The sequence below is a fragment of the Carex rostrata genome, chromosome 15, assembly GCF_964058835.1.
Source record: "Carex rostrata chromosome 15, lpCarRost1.2, whole genome shotgun sequence".
Taxonomy (NCBI): Eukaryota; Viridiplantae; Streptophyta; class Magnoliopsida; order Poales; family Cyperaceae; genus Carex; species Carex rostrata.
Genome location: NC_135932.1, coordinates 7,139,563 through 7,156,325, shown reverse-complemented (window position 1 = coordinate 7,156,325; position 16,763 = coordinate 7,139,563). Strand labels below are relative to the sequence as shown.

The 16,763-nt window shown below is 36.4% G+C and overlaps 4 protein-coding genes across 6 annotated transcripts; 1 reads left to right on the top strand and 3 right to left on the bottom strand.

Annotated features, from left to right (window-relative positions):
• Positions 1-5,343: 5,343 nt before the first annotated feature.
• Positions 5,344-6,115, bottom strand: LOC144566068 (coiled-coil protein). The gene has a single exon (XM_078315933.1). The coding sequence runs from the start codon at positions 6,027-6,029 to the stop codon at positions 5,463-5,465; it is 567 nt and encodes a 188-aa protein (XP_078172059.1). The 5' UTR covers positions 6,030-6,115; the 3' UTR covers positions 5,344-5,462.
• A 458-nt stretch (positions 6,116-6,573) lies between these two features.
• Positions 6,574-8,374, top strand: LOC144566853 (cryptic loci regulator). 2 transcript variants are annotated; one of them, XM_078316890.1, is made up of 3 exons: positions 6,574-7,036; positions 7,566-7,721; positions 8,010-8,374. In XM_078316890.1, the coding sequence occupies exons 1-2, from the start codon at positions 6,641-6,643 to the stop codon at positions 7,719-7,721; spliced, it is 552 nt and encodes a 183-aa protein (XP_078173016.1). In that variant the 5' UTR covers positions 6,574-6,640; the 3' UTR covers positions 8,010-8,374. The 2 variants fall into 2 exon arrangements, with proteins under 2 accessions (XP_078173016.1, XP_078173015.1); XM_078316889.1 differs by having other exon boundaries at positions 6,575-7,036; positions 7,566-8,077.
• Positions 8,375-9,632: 1,258 nt separating this feature from the next.
• Positions 9,633-11,866, bottom strand: LOC144566066 (isocitrate dehydrogenase [NAD] regulatory subunit 1, mitochondrial-like). Its single transcript, XM_078315931.1, has 5 exons — positions 11,561-11,866; positions 10,919-11,466; positions 10,579-10,818; positions 10,408-10,486; positions 9,633-10,094 (listed from the first exon to the last, which is right to left on the bottom strand). The coding sequence occupies exons 2-5, from the start codon at positions 11,426-11,428 to the stop codon at positions 9,814-9,816; spliced, it is 1,110 nt and encodes a 369-aa protein (XP_078172057.1). The 5' UTR covers positions 11,429-11,466; positions 11,561-11,866; the 3' UTR covers positions 9,633-9,813.
• Positions 11,867-11,953: 87 nt separating this feature from the next.
• Positions 11,954-14,628, bottom strand: LOC144566065 (isocitrate dehydrogenase [NAD] regulatory subunit 1, mitochondrial). Of its 2 annotated transcripts, XM_078315929.1 has the most exons (5): positions 13,852-14,628; positions 13,545-13,568; positions 13,083-13,322; positions 12,629-12,707; positions 11,954-12,535 (listed from the first exon to the last, which is right to left on the bottom strand). In XM_078315929.1, exons 1-5 carry the CDS (start codon positions 14,365-14,367, stop codon positions 12,261-12,263), a joined length of 1,134 nt encoding a protein of 377 aa, XP_078172055.1. In that variant the 5' UTR covers positions 14,368-14,628; the 3' UTR covers positions 11,954-12,260. The 2 variants fall into 2 exon arrangements, with proteins under 2 accessions (XP_078172055.1, XP_078172056.1); XM_078315930.1 differs by lacking the exon at positions 13,545-13,568 and having other exon boundaries at positions 13,852-14,626.
• Positions 14,629-16,763: the final 2,135 nt, after the last annotated feature.

Genomic DNA, 16,763 nt, shown 5'->3' with positions numbered 1-16,763 from the left:
AAAACATGGAAGATAATTTTATAATGGCAAATAGTATCTTTTTTTAACTTCTTTATAATATTCGTTCTCTAGACAAAATAACCACATTCATAAATCATAAGCTATATATATATATATATGTACACTAACCCATCTATATATAGCTGAACTACACTAACCCATCTATATATATATATGTACTATATATATATATATATAGAGTATGGCTAACGCGTTTCCTCTAGTATATCGACAATATGCTTCTGACCTTCAAAATCTATCGAATCGGTTTCAAATGACAAATCTAAACCGTTCAAACCAATGTCCTTAACAAGAGCTTCATTTCCATATAAAAAAATTTATGTTTCAAATTTATTTACTATCAAGTCAAGCGATCAAACTATGAAGGATTTTGTGCGTATTTTAATGCACTATTTTGCTCATTTTTTGACCACTTGACTTGATAGTAAATAAATTTGAAACTTAAATTTTTTAATATGGAAACGAAGCTCTCGTTAAAAAGATTGGTTTGAACGGTTCAGATTTTTCATTTGAACCCGATTCGATAGATTTTAGAGGCCGGAAGCATATTGTTGATATACTAGTGGAAGCGCGTTAGCCGTACTCTATATATATATTTGTTCAGAATTTTGAATATATGTTTTTTTTTTGTTTTTGTATTTCTTATCTTTTAATGTACTTTTAAGAAGATGAAGATAGTTGCTACTCAAGCACCTAATTAAGGCATTACTAAAGTACAACAACAATGTTAATTAGCTAACATCAAGTTATTTTTTTAATCTAATTGAAATCAGAGTATCAGACTAATTATGGTGTATGAAAATTTCAATTGTTTAATTACCAGAAAGCCAGAACATAGCATGGTACTGTTTGAGAGACCCAAGAATAAGTTTTGTTAAATGCAATTTACATCATGCGCCCATCACCAAAACTTTAAATTAAGAACAGTACCATAAAAGTTGTTCCGTTACAGGTATACAAGGAATATAATTATATACCGTTGAGGAAAGGAGGAAAAAGTGCACACCTATGGGGTGGCAACCTCTATTCAACATGGTCACTATGAAAGTATGAATTATTCGAGTTTGGTTCGGCGAGGTCAAAAATTTGTGATTCGAAAATTATTCGAATATAATTCGGGAATTATTCGGAATTATTCGAATTAGAGATCTCAGTCCTGTAAGAGAGCAAAAAAAATATTTTTGGAAGAAATCAGAAAAAATTCGCAAATAATTCGTAAAATTATGTTCACATCCAAAGCCTCATATAAAACTTGATTATTCGTAAAATTATGTTCAGATCCAAAGCCTCATATGAGGTTTTAAACTTGATAATCATAAATTATGTTCTTTATTTTTTAATTAATTTTTCAGCAACTTTAGTCTCGACTTCTTTTAGTTCTGTTTTTGCTGAAAATTTATTATTGTCTGCAGTAAAAAACATAAGAATCAGATTTACTGTGGTAGTACAATCTCATTTTACAAGAAACAAAAAGTTAGATGTGAAAAAAATGAAAGAAAATAGAACGCCGCGTGCCGCAACAGAGGCATCCGAACAGGATGCGTGCGGTAAAATTAAAACTTCGACCAAACGCTTTTCACGTGTGGCACCTCTAAAATTTTAATCATACAATTATTTTTAAATCATAAGTCCATTTCCGTATTATTGATTTTATTTCTGGCACTAAAAAAAAAATTAGGTTGTTATCAATTACTTCTTTATGCCTATTATTTTTTTCTTATTTTGACCGGCTTCTTATTTTATTGTTTTAATCCTTATCATGAGATGAAGTTGTAATATTTTATTTGGTCTATGATGGCCGGAAACTAATATTAATATATTAGGATGTAAAATTAGAGTATGATATTGATAGTTACCTTCTCATCATGCCTCATGCCTTTCATACATCATCATACCTCATATTTTATATCTTCGTTTTCAAAGTCTAAATTATCTATCCGAACCGTTTAACATGATATCCATATTAAAATATACTTAGGAATGAAATTTTATAATTTTTTGAAATTTTTTTACTATTTTTTAAGATGGATAGAAAATCACTGTTTATTAAACAGTCCAAAAACAATGATTTTGTACCTATCTTAAAAAATAGTAATTTTTTTCCAAAAAATATAAAATTTCATCTCCATGCATATTTTAATATAAATATTATGTTGAGCGGCTCGGATCAACAGTTTGAACTTTGATTGGGGAGAGGCCAGGGGCGGACCTGGTGATCTATCAGTACTGATCGACTTTGCTGCCCCCTCCTTAATTCTGGAAAAAAAAATTTCCCCCCCTCAGGATGTTTAATTTATAATTCGGATTAAATTTGGTCTTAAAATCATAATAAATTTCTTGAATTATATGATTGGTAATTAGAATTATAAGTTAAAGCATCAGAAAATACAAGTCAGAGCATTGGAAAATATAAGTTAAAGCATTGTTTCTTTATCGAGTATCCAATTAGTTAATGAGTTTAAATCCAATTAACTATTTAAACCCAATTCGATATTTTTTGGTCCCTGACGAAAATTCTAGATCCGCCTTTGGGAGATGCCACTTTCTGATTTCGTAGTATTCAATTACTACTGAATAAATAAAGAGAAAAAAAAAAATAAACACTGGTCTGATAAACCAATCAGTATGATGTCAGGTTTTCATCACTATTCAAAGAAAATTGCTGATGAACTGTTACATTGGGAAAAGCCAGAGAGAAGAATAATACTACTGAGGGAAATGACCTAGCTAGCTTACACAAGGCATGCTATAATACCAAAATACTTATTCCTCCATTATGACCTTATCACAAGATCATATTGAATCGTATGTTCCATTCCGGGTATACAGAAAAAGCAAAAAAAAATATCCTAGGAAAAAAAAAGGTTGCATTGCTTTGAGGTAGCCAAGCATAAAAAATAATAAAATATAAAACTGAGAAAGACCTGTTCAAACTTGGTGGGGCTACATTAGCTGACACAAATGCCATTTCCTTTGCCTTTAGAGAAAAAGGCAAGAGGAGGCCATAGCATGCGCAAGCTTTGGGGTTCTCAACATGCTTGCATTGCAATGCATGCAACATCTGTAATGGTTTACAGAATAAAGTTTTAGTCTTTGGACCAATCTCTTCTCCTTTTTTTTTTTTTTTATCTTTTGTATAGGTGTCTCAGTACTATATATTCTCCACTCATAACCATTTCTCATGGCCTTTTCTTCTGTTGTTTCATGACATTCTTCTCTAACTGTACTTTTGCCATGGTGGAAGTAGGTCTCTGTAGATGCCAACAAACAATTCCAGGCACCACTTCGGAACTACTACGAGGAGAAGGCAGAGTAAAACCCTAGCTTGTAGAACTGGTTCAAAGGGTTTGAAAATATAGCTTGTAGATTACATCCAAAGACTTAATCAACCATTGGAAAACAAATTTTGTTTAGGTTTACTATGAGATGCCCGTCTCAATTCAACGGTTGATTGTGTCTTTGGACAGAAACGGCAGCTACCAGAAACCCTTTGAACATGAACTTGCTTTGGTTCATGAATAGGTGCTAAAATGGGGGATTGAGCAAAATGGTCCGAAAATGTACTTTGTTTTTTTGTCTTTTATTTTTTATTTTTATATTTTTTTTTTCAAGTTTTCCTGTTTGGGGATGATTGTAGTTTCTACTCTTACAGTAAATGATGAGTACTAAATTTCTGATTTCTATAATAGCATTCTAAAGCTGGCAGTTAATGATAAGATACTTGGTTCATTTTTTTGCTATATATCTGTTAGTGATGCAAACTTTAGTTTCTTTATTTCTTTCTTTTTGGTCATTTTAACCAGTAGCATTGGCCAATTTTATTTTTCTGGTGATGCCATAGTTTAACATGTGGCATGAGCCCTTCCACATTATTTTATGATGCCACAAGATAATATAATTACTTAAATTTAACTATTTTGGGTTGAATAAAATCAAATATAATTATTTATGTAATTCAACTTCTAAAAAATATTTGCCTGAGACCTGGAGGCATCATCAACGTCTAACCTAACTAATAAGTGTACATGCTGAAGTGTTGATGCAGTGCTCAGTAGCGGAGCCACAATGAACCAGGGTTAGACAGTGGAAACCGGATATAGATAGATTTATGTATAATTGGATTGTCGCTTACCTCTGGAGAAAATTTTGTCTATCCTAGACAACCCACAGTCTGAATTTGTTAATTTAGTACGGCAGTCTGCAACCCATTAATCGTACTAGTAATTTTTTTTGCTGATAAAAATCCTGCTACTCTCCTTGACAGTGCCCCAAAACATGAACCCCCCGGTTGTTCACCTCTAGTACATTGGCTTTATCTAAACTAAAAACTAGCCAGAGAAATAAGGCATGATCACCAGTAAAACACTGTATCAGGTGCCTAACTTGTCAGTAGAATATTAAATGCTCAACTTGTGTATAAACTAAAGTTTGCCCCTTCACCTACTATTCCTCAACAAATAGTCACGTCCTCTAGCAGAACATAGAATGCTCAACAGTAACTTTAGTTTGCTGGTACTGTGTGAAACCCAATGGGCAATGCCAGAATGCTTTCCTCTCTACAGGCAATCCAACATAACCCATGGGCCTTTTCACTCAGTCCCAAAATAAAATAGCCCTGATTTAACTTGAGAACTGAGCACTACCGAGCAGTTCTTTGTTAAAAATTCCCTGACACAATCTGTGTTACAAGTCACTGACGGGCTATAAAGAGGGAGGACATTTTGAATTTATATTTAATTGTGGACTAAGAGGTAGAGTAAGTTAAATATACTCTCCTAAAAGTCGTCAAAAATGAAAAAAGTAAAATGAAGATAGATTTGACATGAGTAATGAGTTACAACTGAGCAAGTTAATTTATCTCTTCAAACTTCAAAGCAATAAGTTTACTTCGCATGTAGGACTCACTAACAACATTTTTCTCATTTCTCCTTTCTCCTTAGTTGATAATTTGAACCATGACTCAAGTAACAAGTCCAAAAGAAACAAGTACAACTCAAATCATCTTAAACTTGGAGTAAAGGATTTAATCCTCAATTTTAAGTGGCAGGCCTAAATGCTAAAAATGATTCAAGAGTTTTTGACAAAGAATTTGTAAGTTGACGGTCCTGTTTAGTTTGGAAAACTGACCTTACAAGTTCCTCATTTGAATTAACTTGTTGATTAACATGTTATTGACAATGAATTATCAGAATGTATATTATTGTCATAATTATTGTACTATGCAGTATGCTGCTGTAAAGAGAATAAAAAAGGGGCGGGTTCCTGAAGTTATTAAAATATAGAACCACATTAGAAAACAAGCTAGCTTAGACTGATAAATGCAAGCCAACAATAAATCTAACAAATTCATCATAATATTCTCACTGCAAAATTGGACAAATATTGCACACGGGTACAGAAATAAAAGAAAAACCGTAACAAACTGTGCTACTACATTCCTCCTATTTCTTCTTACCACCTGAGAAAATATCATCAGGCACAACTTTGAGCGACTTCTTATTCTTCGACTTGGCAATCTTCTTCAGAGTCTTCGGATTGGTGATCTTTTGAAATTTAGTCCCTGATCTTATTACATTCTCCTGTTTCTTCTTCTCCCTCTCCTCCCTCGCCTTCCTCTTCTCCACCTTATGTTTCCTGATCTCTTCCTTCAGCTCAGTTATCCTCTCCTTGTACAACTGCTTATCCTTCTTCTCCTTTGCACGAAGTTCAAACGACTTTGGACGGAGAGTCACTGCCTTGGCCGAGGCACGATGTGTTCGGGGCTGCTTCCAATTGCGGCCAGAGACTCTTCCTGCGATAACACCGTCGAAGGTCGGCCGACCAAAGGCAGGCTTGTCAGGATCACCGGAGGGGATGGCCGCAAGCTTCGACGGGCGCTCCGCGGCGGCGGAGTCCATTTCATCGAGATCCATCGATTCTGCAGCATCAGAAAGTGCTCTCTTACGCTTCTTGTTCTTCTCTCCGCCTAGACCCTCGTCTAGGAAGCGGAAATCGAGCGTTGATGCCATGGCGGAGGCGTATTGTCAGTTCTAGGGTTAGGGTTTTGCGAAGTGGGAGAAAGAAAAGACTCCGCTACTTGAGCAATTTCAAGTGCCCTTTTAGGATGTTAGGAGAAAATAACACAGATATTGGACCCGCTTACAATATGGGTTCAATATGGGCTAAAAAGCCCAACCATTTACAAGTTGGATAATTTAATTTATGGGCCTATTAATGGGTTTTCAAAACGGGCTCAATTAATATGTTAGATAATTAGATATCCAAAATTACGTAACAAACGGGCCTATCCATATCCACTACTGGACTACGCTATTTGATTGCAAGTCCCAAACAAAATCAATTTATTCAAATACGGTGAACCCGACGAGTCTTATCCCCAAAAGTAACCCAATTTTTAAGTTTTGATCCGATCAGAAATTCGGGCCAATCCAGCCCGTGGTGGAACGCACGGGGTCCTTCAATATTCGTGTTAGAGCTGATCGGATGGTCCAGATCAAAATAAAAAATCGGATTACTTTAGGGGATACGAATTCGAACCCGACGGGATCTTAAAAACCCCAAAGAGCATTGTTCTGGGACTCTACCTTCCCAAATTCAAATTATCGCAAGACCCCCAAAAATGGCGGTGCCCTCGAACGGAGACGGACCCGCCGAGTTGAGGGAGATCTGCGAAGATGACGGTTTTATCTACAGGAGGCCCCGCCACGCTGTAGATCAAGCCTCCGTCGCGTCTGACGCGGCCGCGAAGGCGCCAGAAGCGACGGAGGAGAGTGAAGCGGAGCTCAGGCGATGGCGCCGACAGCAGAAGCTAAGCTGTCTGAAAGGTTTACGGGATAAATATAAAAAAGAGCTGGACCAGTGGGAACGACTCACTTCTACAAGCAATCTGCTCTCTGAGCAATTGCCTGAGAGACCTAGTGTTGATTTGAGGTCTCAAATAGTCCATGAGTCTCAAACCACGAGACAGATGGAGAATCTATGTCACGACCACTCAGTTGATGAGCTCTTGATTCAGGTACGGCTATAGGGATGGCAAAGAGCCATTTTTTACTGCAACTGAGGGTTAGGGTTTCTCTCTAAATTATTTACCGATGATAATTTAGCTGAAAGTGAGCTCCTAAATTTTGAAGAAGTTTCAGTGGTCACTAATCAAATTAATTTATAATTTGTAGAGGTTGATTTCATGTAGATGCTTACTTTTAGGTAGATTAATACTTTCAAATCTATGGAGAATTTTATTAATGTACTAGTTGCTAAAATTACTGGAAATCCGTACTTGCATAGTTAAGCACACTTCCAGGCATCAGCCCTGGTGTAAGTATGGTTTATTGTTTAAAAACCTGATGGTGTAAGTGGAGCAATTTTGTAAACCCAAAAATATACTTGCAGCATTGTAGACATACCTACACTAAACAATTGTTTGATGTTGCTCCCCATTAGACCTGTTGAGACTAACTAATTTTGGAGTGTATGCTTCAGAACCCATGGTAAAAATAGATGATATAGAAGAGGCTAATTATTGAGTTGCTTGTATGGAAGTGTAGGTGGAGTACCAAGAGGCTATTTTCAGAAAGATAGAAGAAATCTGTTCTGAAGTTGATGCACTTTGTGAAGAAAAAGAAGAAAATTTGGCAAATTTGCTAATTGAGCTGCCAATTTGGTCCAGTCCAAGGACCTTACTAAAGTCACTGTCCGGCTAGGTTTTTTTTTTAATATAAATATTTTGCTGTAGTTGACCCTGTTTTTAATAGTATTAGGTTGTGCATGTGCTATATGGAGTCTGTGTTCCGGGACGCAATGTGGGTTTTGGGTCCTGTCATTAAACCTGGGTAGTGAATTGTAATTTAATTTGCATGTTGGAGCTCTTGGATGAGCACGTCTTTGTTGGGGTGGTTGCATGCTTATATACTTTCCAGCAAATTTACAAACTGCCCCTCTATTAAAATAGTTTAAGACAATGCTCCCTTCCCTCTAAATTTTTTTCACAGGATGCACATTTTGGGCCCCTCATACTTAACATTGTAAATTTTGGTCTGCTACTCCCTTTCATTTGTTAGCCTAGTCTGTTGTGTTGTGTCGTGTCTTGAGATACACAAGATGAAAATGGAGATGTGGGAGAAAGAACTGTGGAGATGAGATGCCAATAAATTGAATTGACTGAATCAAGGTGAAGGATAGAGAAAAAGGGTTCAGTCTGGTTAAATTCTGAGGGATGTGGTGAAATATTTTCTAATATTGATCGTGTCAGCTCAATACCTCTGTAGTAGAGACTTAGTGGGGCAGTTCGTAGAATTTCCAATGTATTCTGTATCATACACACCACCCTTCATGTGGAGCTTGAAAATGTATTTAGTTATTGCTGTTATTGGAACTTTATGTGTGCCAGTTGGTACTGAAGCTCGTTTCTGGTATGTTGGTCAGGTTGGCATTGGTATTTTACATGTTGGTTTTCGTTGGTACCATACTGTTCCACTAGAAGGTTGCCATGAGGTTGTGAACTTCTATATAATTTATATGTTTTTAGTAACCAAAACAAAATGGCAGTCCGAACAGATTTTACAATCTTGGTATCGTTTGAGAGAGAGAATTGACTTGTAACTAAGAGTGAAAAGGATGGAGAATGAATAAATGTCATTACTCGTTACAGTATAATATCAAATAATAAAGTTTAAAGGAAATTTTCTCGAAATAAATTAATAGCGTTATATATGAGCCGAAGTTTACATGTAAATAAAATAGAATTTTGAGGTAAATAAGATAGAAATTAAAGTTATAAATAGAGCTAAATGAAGTTTTCGCCCTTATAAATAGAGCTAAATGAAGTTTACATGGAAGATGATATGGCCATTGAAGGTTTGAAAGAAAGAAAAATGCAAATATGCAATGGGTGATGAAGAAGAACGAGGAGAAGCTGGTACAACGATAAGAATTGAAAATACGTGACTTCACTAGTGGGATGAAATTGGAGCTATAACAATGTTGAAATGATGCGACCTTACTCTAGTTGGATGGTTGCCTCCGTTGGTGGCAGCCTGGTAGGGTTACTGGATTGAACAAATTGCCTAGAGTTAGGCCTTGCTGGTAGCTATCTGACGTCGTCGTCGTTCTCTACATAAGCCTCAGTGCTTGTGATTAAGAAATATGAACCAAAAATGCTGGGGCAAAATCAGAAAACTGAGATTGGTAGTATAAATTTAATTTACCGAAAAGTATTAGCCTTGTGTAGAGTTATAAAAAGTGAACAACAGAATTGCTAATTTTCCAATACCCTTTTAAATTCGCTCCTGTCAAAGGGTGGTCCTAAAGGGAGAAGGCAATGATTGGTATTTTAAGGGAATAACGGAATGATTATACATATTTTTACATTTCCACGAAGAGTTACCAATTTTTTTTTTCCTTTGTTGAATCTTTTTTGTTAGCTAATTTTGTTAAAATTTATAAAAAAAATTGCTCAAAAAAAGCCTCTTTTTTTATTTATCGTGATTACTGATTACCTTCTTTTAGGTGTTTCTTCTGGCTGAACCGAAGTGCTATAGTTATGTTTCCTCTTTTATAGTAAAAGAAGAAAAATTAAATTTAAAAAATAAACAGAGAGAAATAAGAAAAGGTAAAGTTATGCGAAATTATGTAAGTTGAAAGCTTGTCCTAATTAACACAATACAATTAGTGATAATAATTAGCTTTCACATTTTTTTTAATCTTAATCAGGAAAGAACAGATTTTGAACAACACAAGGAACTCTACTGATTCTTACAAAACTGCTACATCGCAAATTATAAATACTATTCTAAATTACAACAAGTTGAGATTAGCAATAACAGCATTGACAACTTGTTGGGTGGAGCTATCGCCACCCAAATCTTTCGTCTTGAACTTCCCTTCAGAAACCACATGTTTGACAGCAGTTTCCAACCTATCAGCAAATGAAGGGAACTGCAAGTGCCGCAACATCATAGCAGACGATAGGAGAAGGGCTACAGGATTTGCCTTTCTCTGTTTAATTATTTTCTCATTACCCACATTTCCGGCCGAGGTGCCTTGTTCGAATATGGCATAGTCTTCGCCTACATTGCCTGCGAGATAAATTATTCTGTCAAGAGACCACCATTCATAACCGGAAAAAAAAGAGGAGGAAGCTGTAAAGCTCAACTGAAACTACTGTTTAATCTCAACACATATTTATACCAGAATGGCTCCACATTATACACCTTTATTTCTTTCTTAGCTCAAATAATTAACACCAACAAAGCCAAAAACCAATGAGAGAGGCAAAATTGAAGAAGAATCACATTTAACCTATATTGAACTAGCTAGCAACACAAAACATGTGTAGTTAATGTTGCCATAATGAAATGTTGAGATTATCAGAAACTTCAAACATATTACCTCCAGGCATGACACCGGTGCCTCCTACAAGGCCTGCAGCAGTGTTAGCCACCAGATTTCCATAAAGGTTTGGTGTTACCTGCCAAATTAGTAGCAATGAATTAGAATCTAGATATTATAATAGAGGCATTGAACTTTTAAGATAGATCTGAGTTTTAAAGACATTTATACCATGACATCAAATTGTTCAGGCTTTGAAACAAGTTGCATACAACAGTTATCCACAATAATCTCGTTATAATCAATGCTTGGGTACATAGATGCGATATCACGGCAGGATTCTAAGAAAAGACCATCAGCAAGCTTCATAATGTTAGCTTTATGCACGGCCGTGACTTTACGTCTGTTGTTGAGGTAAGCATACTCAAAGGCATATTTAGCAATCCGGTCAGAGCAGAATTTTGTTATCACCTACAAATTGTGATTCAGATGTACAGAATGATTATACTATCTGTGCATATTTCTAAGGAAATTTGCACAAGTAACAAATAAGTATAATGAAATGAAGTACCTTTAGGCTCTCAACAACCCCTGGTGAAACCTCATGCTCCAATCCAGAATATTCTCCTTCAGTATTTTCTCTGATAACCACAATATCGACATTGTCATGCCGTGTTGGTAGTCCGGGCAAATTTAAACAATGAACAAGCGAAGCATAGAGATCGAGCTCCTTCCTGAGTTGCACATTCAGAGAGCTCACGCCTCCACCAAGTGGGGTGACAAGGCCACCTTTCAAACAGACCTTGTTACGGCGGATTGACTTGATGACCTCTCGCGGAACAGAATCCATGTTACCATGCACCTCATAGGTCTCAAAGGAGACTGGAGCGTGCATTGCCTCCATGACCTGGCAAACTGCATCTGTCACGATTGGCCCAATGCCGTCGCCCGGAATTAGAGTTACAACACGTGGAGTGTCATCACCGGGACGTGGCATGTAGGTCACAGACCGGTGGAAGAGAGGAGCGGAAGGAGAGGAGGGGATGAGTTGACAGAGATGGCGGAACGATTGCCGAAACATGGTGGATTATTGGGTTTTGGTTAGCAAGATTTGGAGCCCTGCAACAAAAGCAATTATCAGCAAGATAGATTTCAGGGAGAATGGCAGGATTTAATGGTTCATGTTTGATTTCTAATGATAATAATAGCGTACTCAAATATTTATGCCTCTAATTATAGTGCTTCGTTCTCTTGCTTTCTTTCTTTTCAATGGATTGATGCCTTCACCTTGAGAAAATCATCTATTATTAGCAGAAACCTATTAGATGGAATTCAAATTAAGCTTTAGCGAGTACAAATAATAGAGGTTAAGATATGGCTTCTCGTTTTAGCACATGTATCAATTTTCAACAATTGCAAACCATACAGTTGGGTTCAATTTCACTGTATCGATAACAGATTCCCAGTAGTTTTACAATTTTTCAAAGAATTCATTAAAAAATATATTTACACCTTAATCATAAATCTAACTAGTAAAAACCAATTAATCTGAGCTAAAGCAAACATTTCCTAGGAACAATGTAATTCCTGAAGCACATGTCTTCTGAAAATAATACAACAATTAGTCAGTTGCCCAGAAGTAATAGGAGGAAAATAAAATAAAAAGCAGCTTCCCAATCAATGTAACAATTTGGTTGTATATAACAGCACAGTTTGCACAAGCCTTGATCACTTCCGATCGAATCACAAATGTAAATACATAATAGGAACAAGATCAGGGCAAGCTCCTGGATTATTAAAAGAAAAGTATGCGACCAAAATTGGCAAGCAATATAAAAAATAAAAAATATTGGGCTAACACCTTCAGCCCAAAAATTGTTTCTGCTTCCAAAAACAAAAATCAAACTTAAACATCAGTCAAGATTAGCAATAACTGCATCTACAACCTCCTGAGTGGTGCTGCTCCCACCCAAATCCTTGGTTCTATAATTGCCTTCGGCTATGACACGCTTGACAGATGTCTCGAGTCGATCAGCAAATGAGGGAAACTGCAAGTGTCTAAGCATCATTGCTGATGATAAGAGAAGTGCCACTGGGTTGGCTTTCTGCTGCTTGACCAATTTCTCAGTCCCTGTGTTTCCTGCTGATGCACCTTGCTCAAAAATAGCATGGTCTTGACCAACATTACCTGGTGATAGATAATATTTAATTAAGGGATTTGAATACTAATAATTTTAGAAAGTAAAAAGAAAGAGTTCCTAAAATGTAAGAGGAAAAGTACCTCCGGGCATCACTCCAGTGCCCCCAGCAATACCAGCAGCAGTGTTAGCCACCAGATTTCCATAGAGATTTGGTGTCACCTATCAAAGTGTGAATATGAAATCAATGCCAGAATAAATAACTCCAGCAGGAGAAAAATATCAAACGTGAACCATGCTAAGTGCTAACTTAAGACAATAGTCTAGAGCTGGGCTAAAAGTTCGTAAGGTACAGACAGATACCACCCTATACCAGTCAGGGCTTTTTTATTTTTTTTATTTTGTAGCTTGTTGGGCTGAGTCTGATTTAAATTTCAATTTAGCATTTGATTGCTTTTTGCATTAATCACATTTTTTATTTTAACAGTCTGGTCTTGACATTGATACACATCATAACGTACCTATACAAAGTAACGAACCATGAAAATAATTCTCTTTACCAAAAAAGGGTAAAAGGGAAAGATGTGAAAAACAGACCATGACATCAAACTGCTCTGGTTTAGCAACAAGTTGCATACAACAATTGTCGACAATTATCTCATTATACTTTATGCTCGGATACTTAGTTGCCACCTCACGGCATGATTCCAAGAACAAACCATCTGCAAGTTTCATTATATTGGCCTTGTGCACAGCTGTGACCGTCTTTCTGTTGTTCAGATAAGCATACTCAAAAGCATATTTAGCTATCCGCTCAGAACAGAACTTTGTGATCACCTACAAAAGATAATAAATATTCACTACAAGTTATTTAAGTTTAAAGACAATGCCTCTTTTTGGTATGTGTCATAACTTGTTTAAATGTTTGTGCTCATATGCCAAAGGCGGTTTACACAAAAATCCAACTTGCTTGTATTTTTTATTAAAAAGAGTAGGCAGGAGCCGCAGGATTTCCCAAATGTTAAGAAACTAGTTTTTTTTTATGTATTTTTTTAGTACCTTTTGTAATTCCACCTCATGTACCTGTGAAAGTTACAGCACAATATATTATTCTTTCTCCCATGGGTAAAATACTAAAATATGAAATATAAGAACACAAAATGCACAACCATAATATTTGACTTTATTGCGCTTAAAATGCCCATTGAAATTATCACAAGTACTAAATGATTGGGATTAAGCAGAGAACGCAGCACTGAAACCAGTATCAAAATTCTGCTAATGTAGTATTATACATGCTTATAGTATGGTAAAATGCAACAAAAATACCTGCAACCAAATCAGAATACGAAAAGAGAAAAACTACCTTTAGGCTTTCTACAACACCTGGCACCACCTCATGCTCTAATCCCGAATACTCCCCCTCTGTATTCTCCCTGATTACCACAATATCAACATTTTCATGCCGTGTCGGCAAGCCCGGCAGATTGAAACAATTCACAAGAGATGCAAACAAATCAAGCTCCTTTCTCAATTGCATGTTCAGGGAATGGACTCCACCACCGACTGGTGTTACAAGACCACCTTTTAGACAAACTTTGTTGCGCCTGATTGATTCGATCACCTCAGGGGGCACAGTCTCCATGCCACCGTGCACCTCATAGGTTTCGAAGTAGACCGGTGCGTGCATGGCCTCCATTACCTGGCGCACTGCTCCGGTAACCAGAGGTCCGATCCCTTCCCCAGGGATCAGGGTTACGAGCCGTGGCGCGCCGTCGCCTGGCCGTGGCATGTAGGTTATGGAACGGTGGCCGAGGGGGAGCGGAGAGTCAGGTGTTGACCCGAGTAGATGGCGAAGCTTGAGAAGTGATCGGCGCGACATGGCGGACTGCGACGAAGGACTGAATAGCGATGTTTCTGTTTTGAATCCGGAATGGGAGATCAGAATTTCGAGGAGAGACGAGGACTCGAAAAGGAATATATTCTCGGAGTGGAAATAACTTGTGAAATGACTGGAATAGCCTTCCTTTCCTGAGAATTTCAAGTCGTCGGATGGGTAAAAGTGGAATATATGGGACTAAAGTTGGGCTGTCGCGTGAAGTTTGGTGATTATCCTGATTCGGAGTTGCAAACTGCAATGGCGTTTCCAATTGTTGCAACTTGGAACTGAGAAGCAAAATGAAATGGTGGAATTTTGACTTCTAATATTTCGTTCTGCCACTTCACAACATGTATGGTTGACCTGAGGAGTAATCCACCACAATCAACAGACCTTCCTGCTGGGGCCCACCGCCTACCTACATGTTTTTGGCGCATCATCTAGAATGTCGTTCGTTTTGAACATGTGAAGATAGAGTGTTTTTAAGGTTATCTAATTTTTTTTTTTTTAAAACTCAATTTTAAAATTTATTGAATTGGTATCAAATGATAAATTTAAATTGTTAAAAAAATTCTAATTTAAGAATTAAATTTATAAATCTTCTAATTTTAATCGCTTAACTTTATAATAAATTAATTTAAAATTTTCATATATAGATAGGGGTGAAAACGGAGCAGATACGGAGCGGATAATGCTGATACCATATCCGCATCCGTCGGATAATGAGCGGATACGAATACGGATACGGATAGTAAACGGATATTAAAATTCAATACCAAATCCGCCTTAAACGGATACGGATACGGAACGGATAGTTCACGGATACGGATTCGAATACGGATATAAAACGAATAATGATCGGATAATTGAATTATTTAAACTTTAAGATACAAATACTAATTAATAAAATTCAAATATGAAAATGAATGAATAATTTAAGTTAATTTATTTAAATTTGTAATTAAAATTTATGGAAAAACCAAATCAAAACCAAAGATGTAATAGAAAGATATGGCAACCACTGCCTTTTTGAAGTACGAGCCTCATAAAGGAGTAAAGATTTTAACAGAGTTATTTTTACTTCAGGCAACGCACTTACCATATACAATGCTATTTTATTCTACAGTTCGTTCTCTGCGTGAAGCTAAAACTGCTTTGTTAAAATCGTTACCTCATAAAGCAGAGAAAAAGGCGCTAGCTAGCTAGGTCTGTCCGGATGCTTCGAAATAGCTTTAGTCCCACAACCAAAAAGGAAAATAAATATGGTTAATATATAACCCTTTCCGAACTCCACTGGTTGCGTAGTAAGATAGAGGAATATAATGGGTTAGAATATGTGATCCGGATACATGCGGATATCCGATCCGTTTGAGCACCCCTATTCGAATTCGAATCCGTATCCGGGTACTGTTCCTCTTAGCAAAGAATTATCCGGATCCGTATCCGGTAATATCCGAATCCGTTTTATCCGAATTCGGATCAAACGCGGATACGGATCGGATACGGAGCGGATAATTCGACTCCGTTTTCACCCCTATATATAGATGCATTACTTGTAAGGTAGAAAGATTTTAAGAGTTTATATTCGTCGTTTGAAACCAATTAATTAAATTTTAAAGTTCAATTTACAAAGAAATTTGGTGAACTTGAAAACACCCAAATTCTACTCCATTAGATTGACAACAGCTGAGATTTGAATTGGATGAGACACGTGGCTCGAATACTATTCGGATTCAAATCCAAGCCTCCGAGGATCGGATATTATCGGATTTCGTCCGGATCTAAATCCGAAAAATTATCTAAATTATTTGATGTGTATCCGTATCCAAAAAATTATAACGGATAAAGATACGATAAGACTTTTAACTATCCGTATCCGACTGTTTACATTTTTAAACCACAACAAATATGTTATATGTTCTTAAATTGATTTATTAAATTGCATATTGTACTAATAATTTATTAAATTGCATATATATGTATATTTTGATGGATAATATAACACTATGACATAATTAGCGACTAATATTTTAATAATATAATAGATATTTTGTAACCAACAAGCTAAGTATGAAAAATATCCGTATCCGTATCCGTCCGATATCTAATTTGTATCCGTATCCGAAAATTATAACAGATACAGATATGGTAAGACTACTATCCAATCTATATCCGACTGTTTCCACCCCTACTCCGACCGATTTCAGTTCTCTTATGTACACCTGATTCAGATGAACTGTTGGTTTTCCTTTACCTTTGATTCGTCAATGACAATTATTGGCATGGTGTCGTTCGGCATCCCCAACATCTTTTTTTTCGAATTTGACCCAATAAATCTTGAGGACGGTTCAAATGCCTCCATCATGTCTCCATTTTTAAAAACTTTAATAATTCAAAAT

What these genes read in the sequence shown, in the direction of transcription:
- LOC144566068 (XM_078315933.1), bottom strand. Translation starts at nt 6,029, where the DNA reads ATGGCATCAACGCTCGATTTCCGCTTCCTAGACGAGGGTCTAGGCGGA.
- LOC144566853 (XM_078316890.1), top strand. Translation starts at nt 6,641, where the DNA reads ATGGCGGTGCCCTCGAACGGAGACGGACCCGCCGAGTTGAGGGAGATC. An exon ending in TTGATGAGCTCTTGATTCAG is followed by an intron (nt 7,037 to 7,565) that starts GTACGGCTATAG and finishes ATGGAAGTGTAG; the next exon opens with GTGGAGTACCAAGAGGCTAT.
- LOC144566066 (XM_078315931.1), bottom strand. Translation starts at nt 11,428, where the DNA reads ATGTTTCGGCAATCGTTCCGCCATCTCTGTCAACTCATCCCCTCCTCT. An exon ending in GGGTTGTTGAGAGCCTAAAG is followed by an intron (nt 10,819 to 10,918) that starts GTACTTCATTTC and finishes CACAATTTGTAG; the next exon opens with GTGATAACAAAATTCTGCTC. An exon ending in CTGAACAATTTGATGTCATG is followed by an intron (nt 10,487 to 10,578) that starts GTATAAATGTCT and finishes CTAATTTGGCAG; the next exon opens with GTAACACCAAACCTTTATGG.
- LOC144566065 (XM_078315929.1), bottom strand. Translation starts at nt 14,367, where the DNA reads ATGTCGCGCCGATCACTTCTCAAGCTTCGCCATCTACTCGGGTCAACA. An exon ending in ATGAGGTGGAATTACAAAAG is followed by an intron (nt 13,323 to 13,544) that starts GTACTAAAAAAA and finishes TATCTTTTGTAG; the next exon opens with GTGATCACAAAGTTCTGTTC. An exon ending in CACTGGAGTGATGCCCGGAG is followed by an intron (nt 12,536 to 12,628) that starts GTACTTTTCCTC and finishes ATCTATCACCAG; the next exon opens with GTAATGTTGGTCAAGACCAT.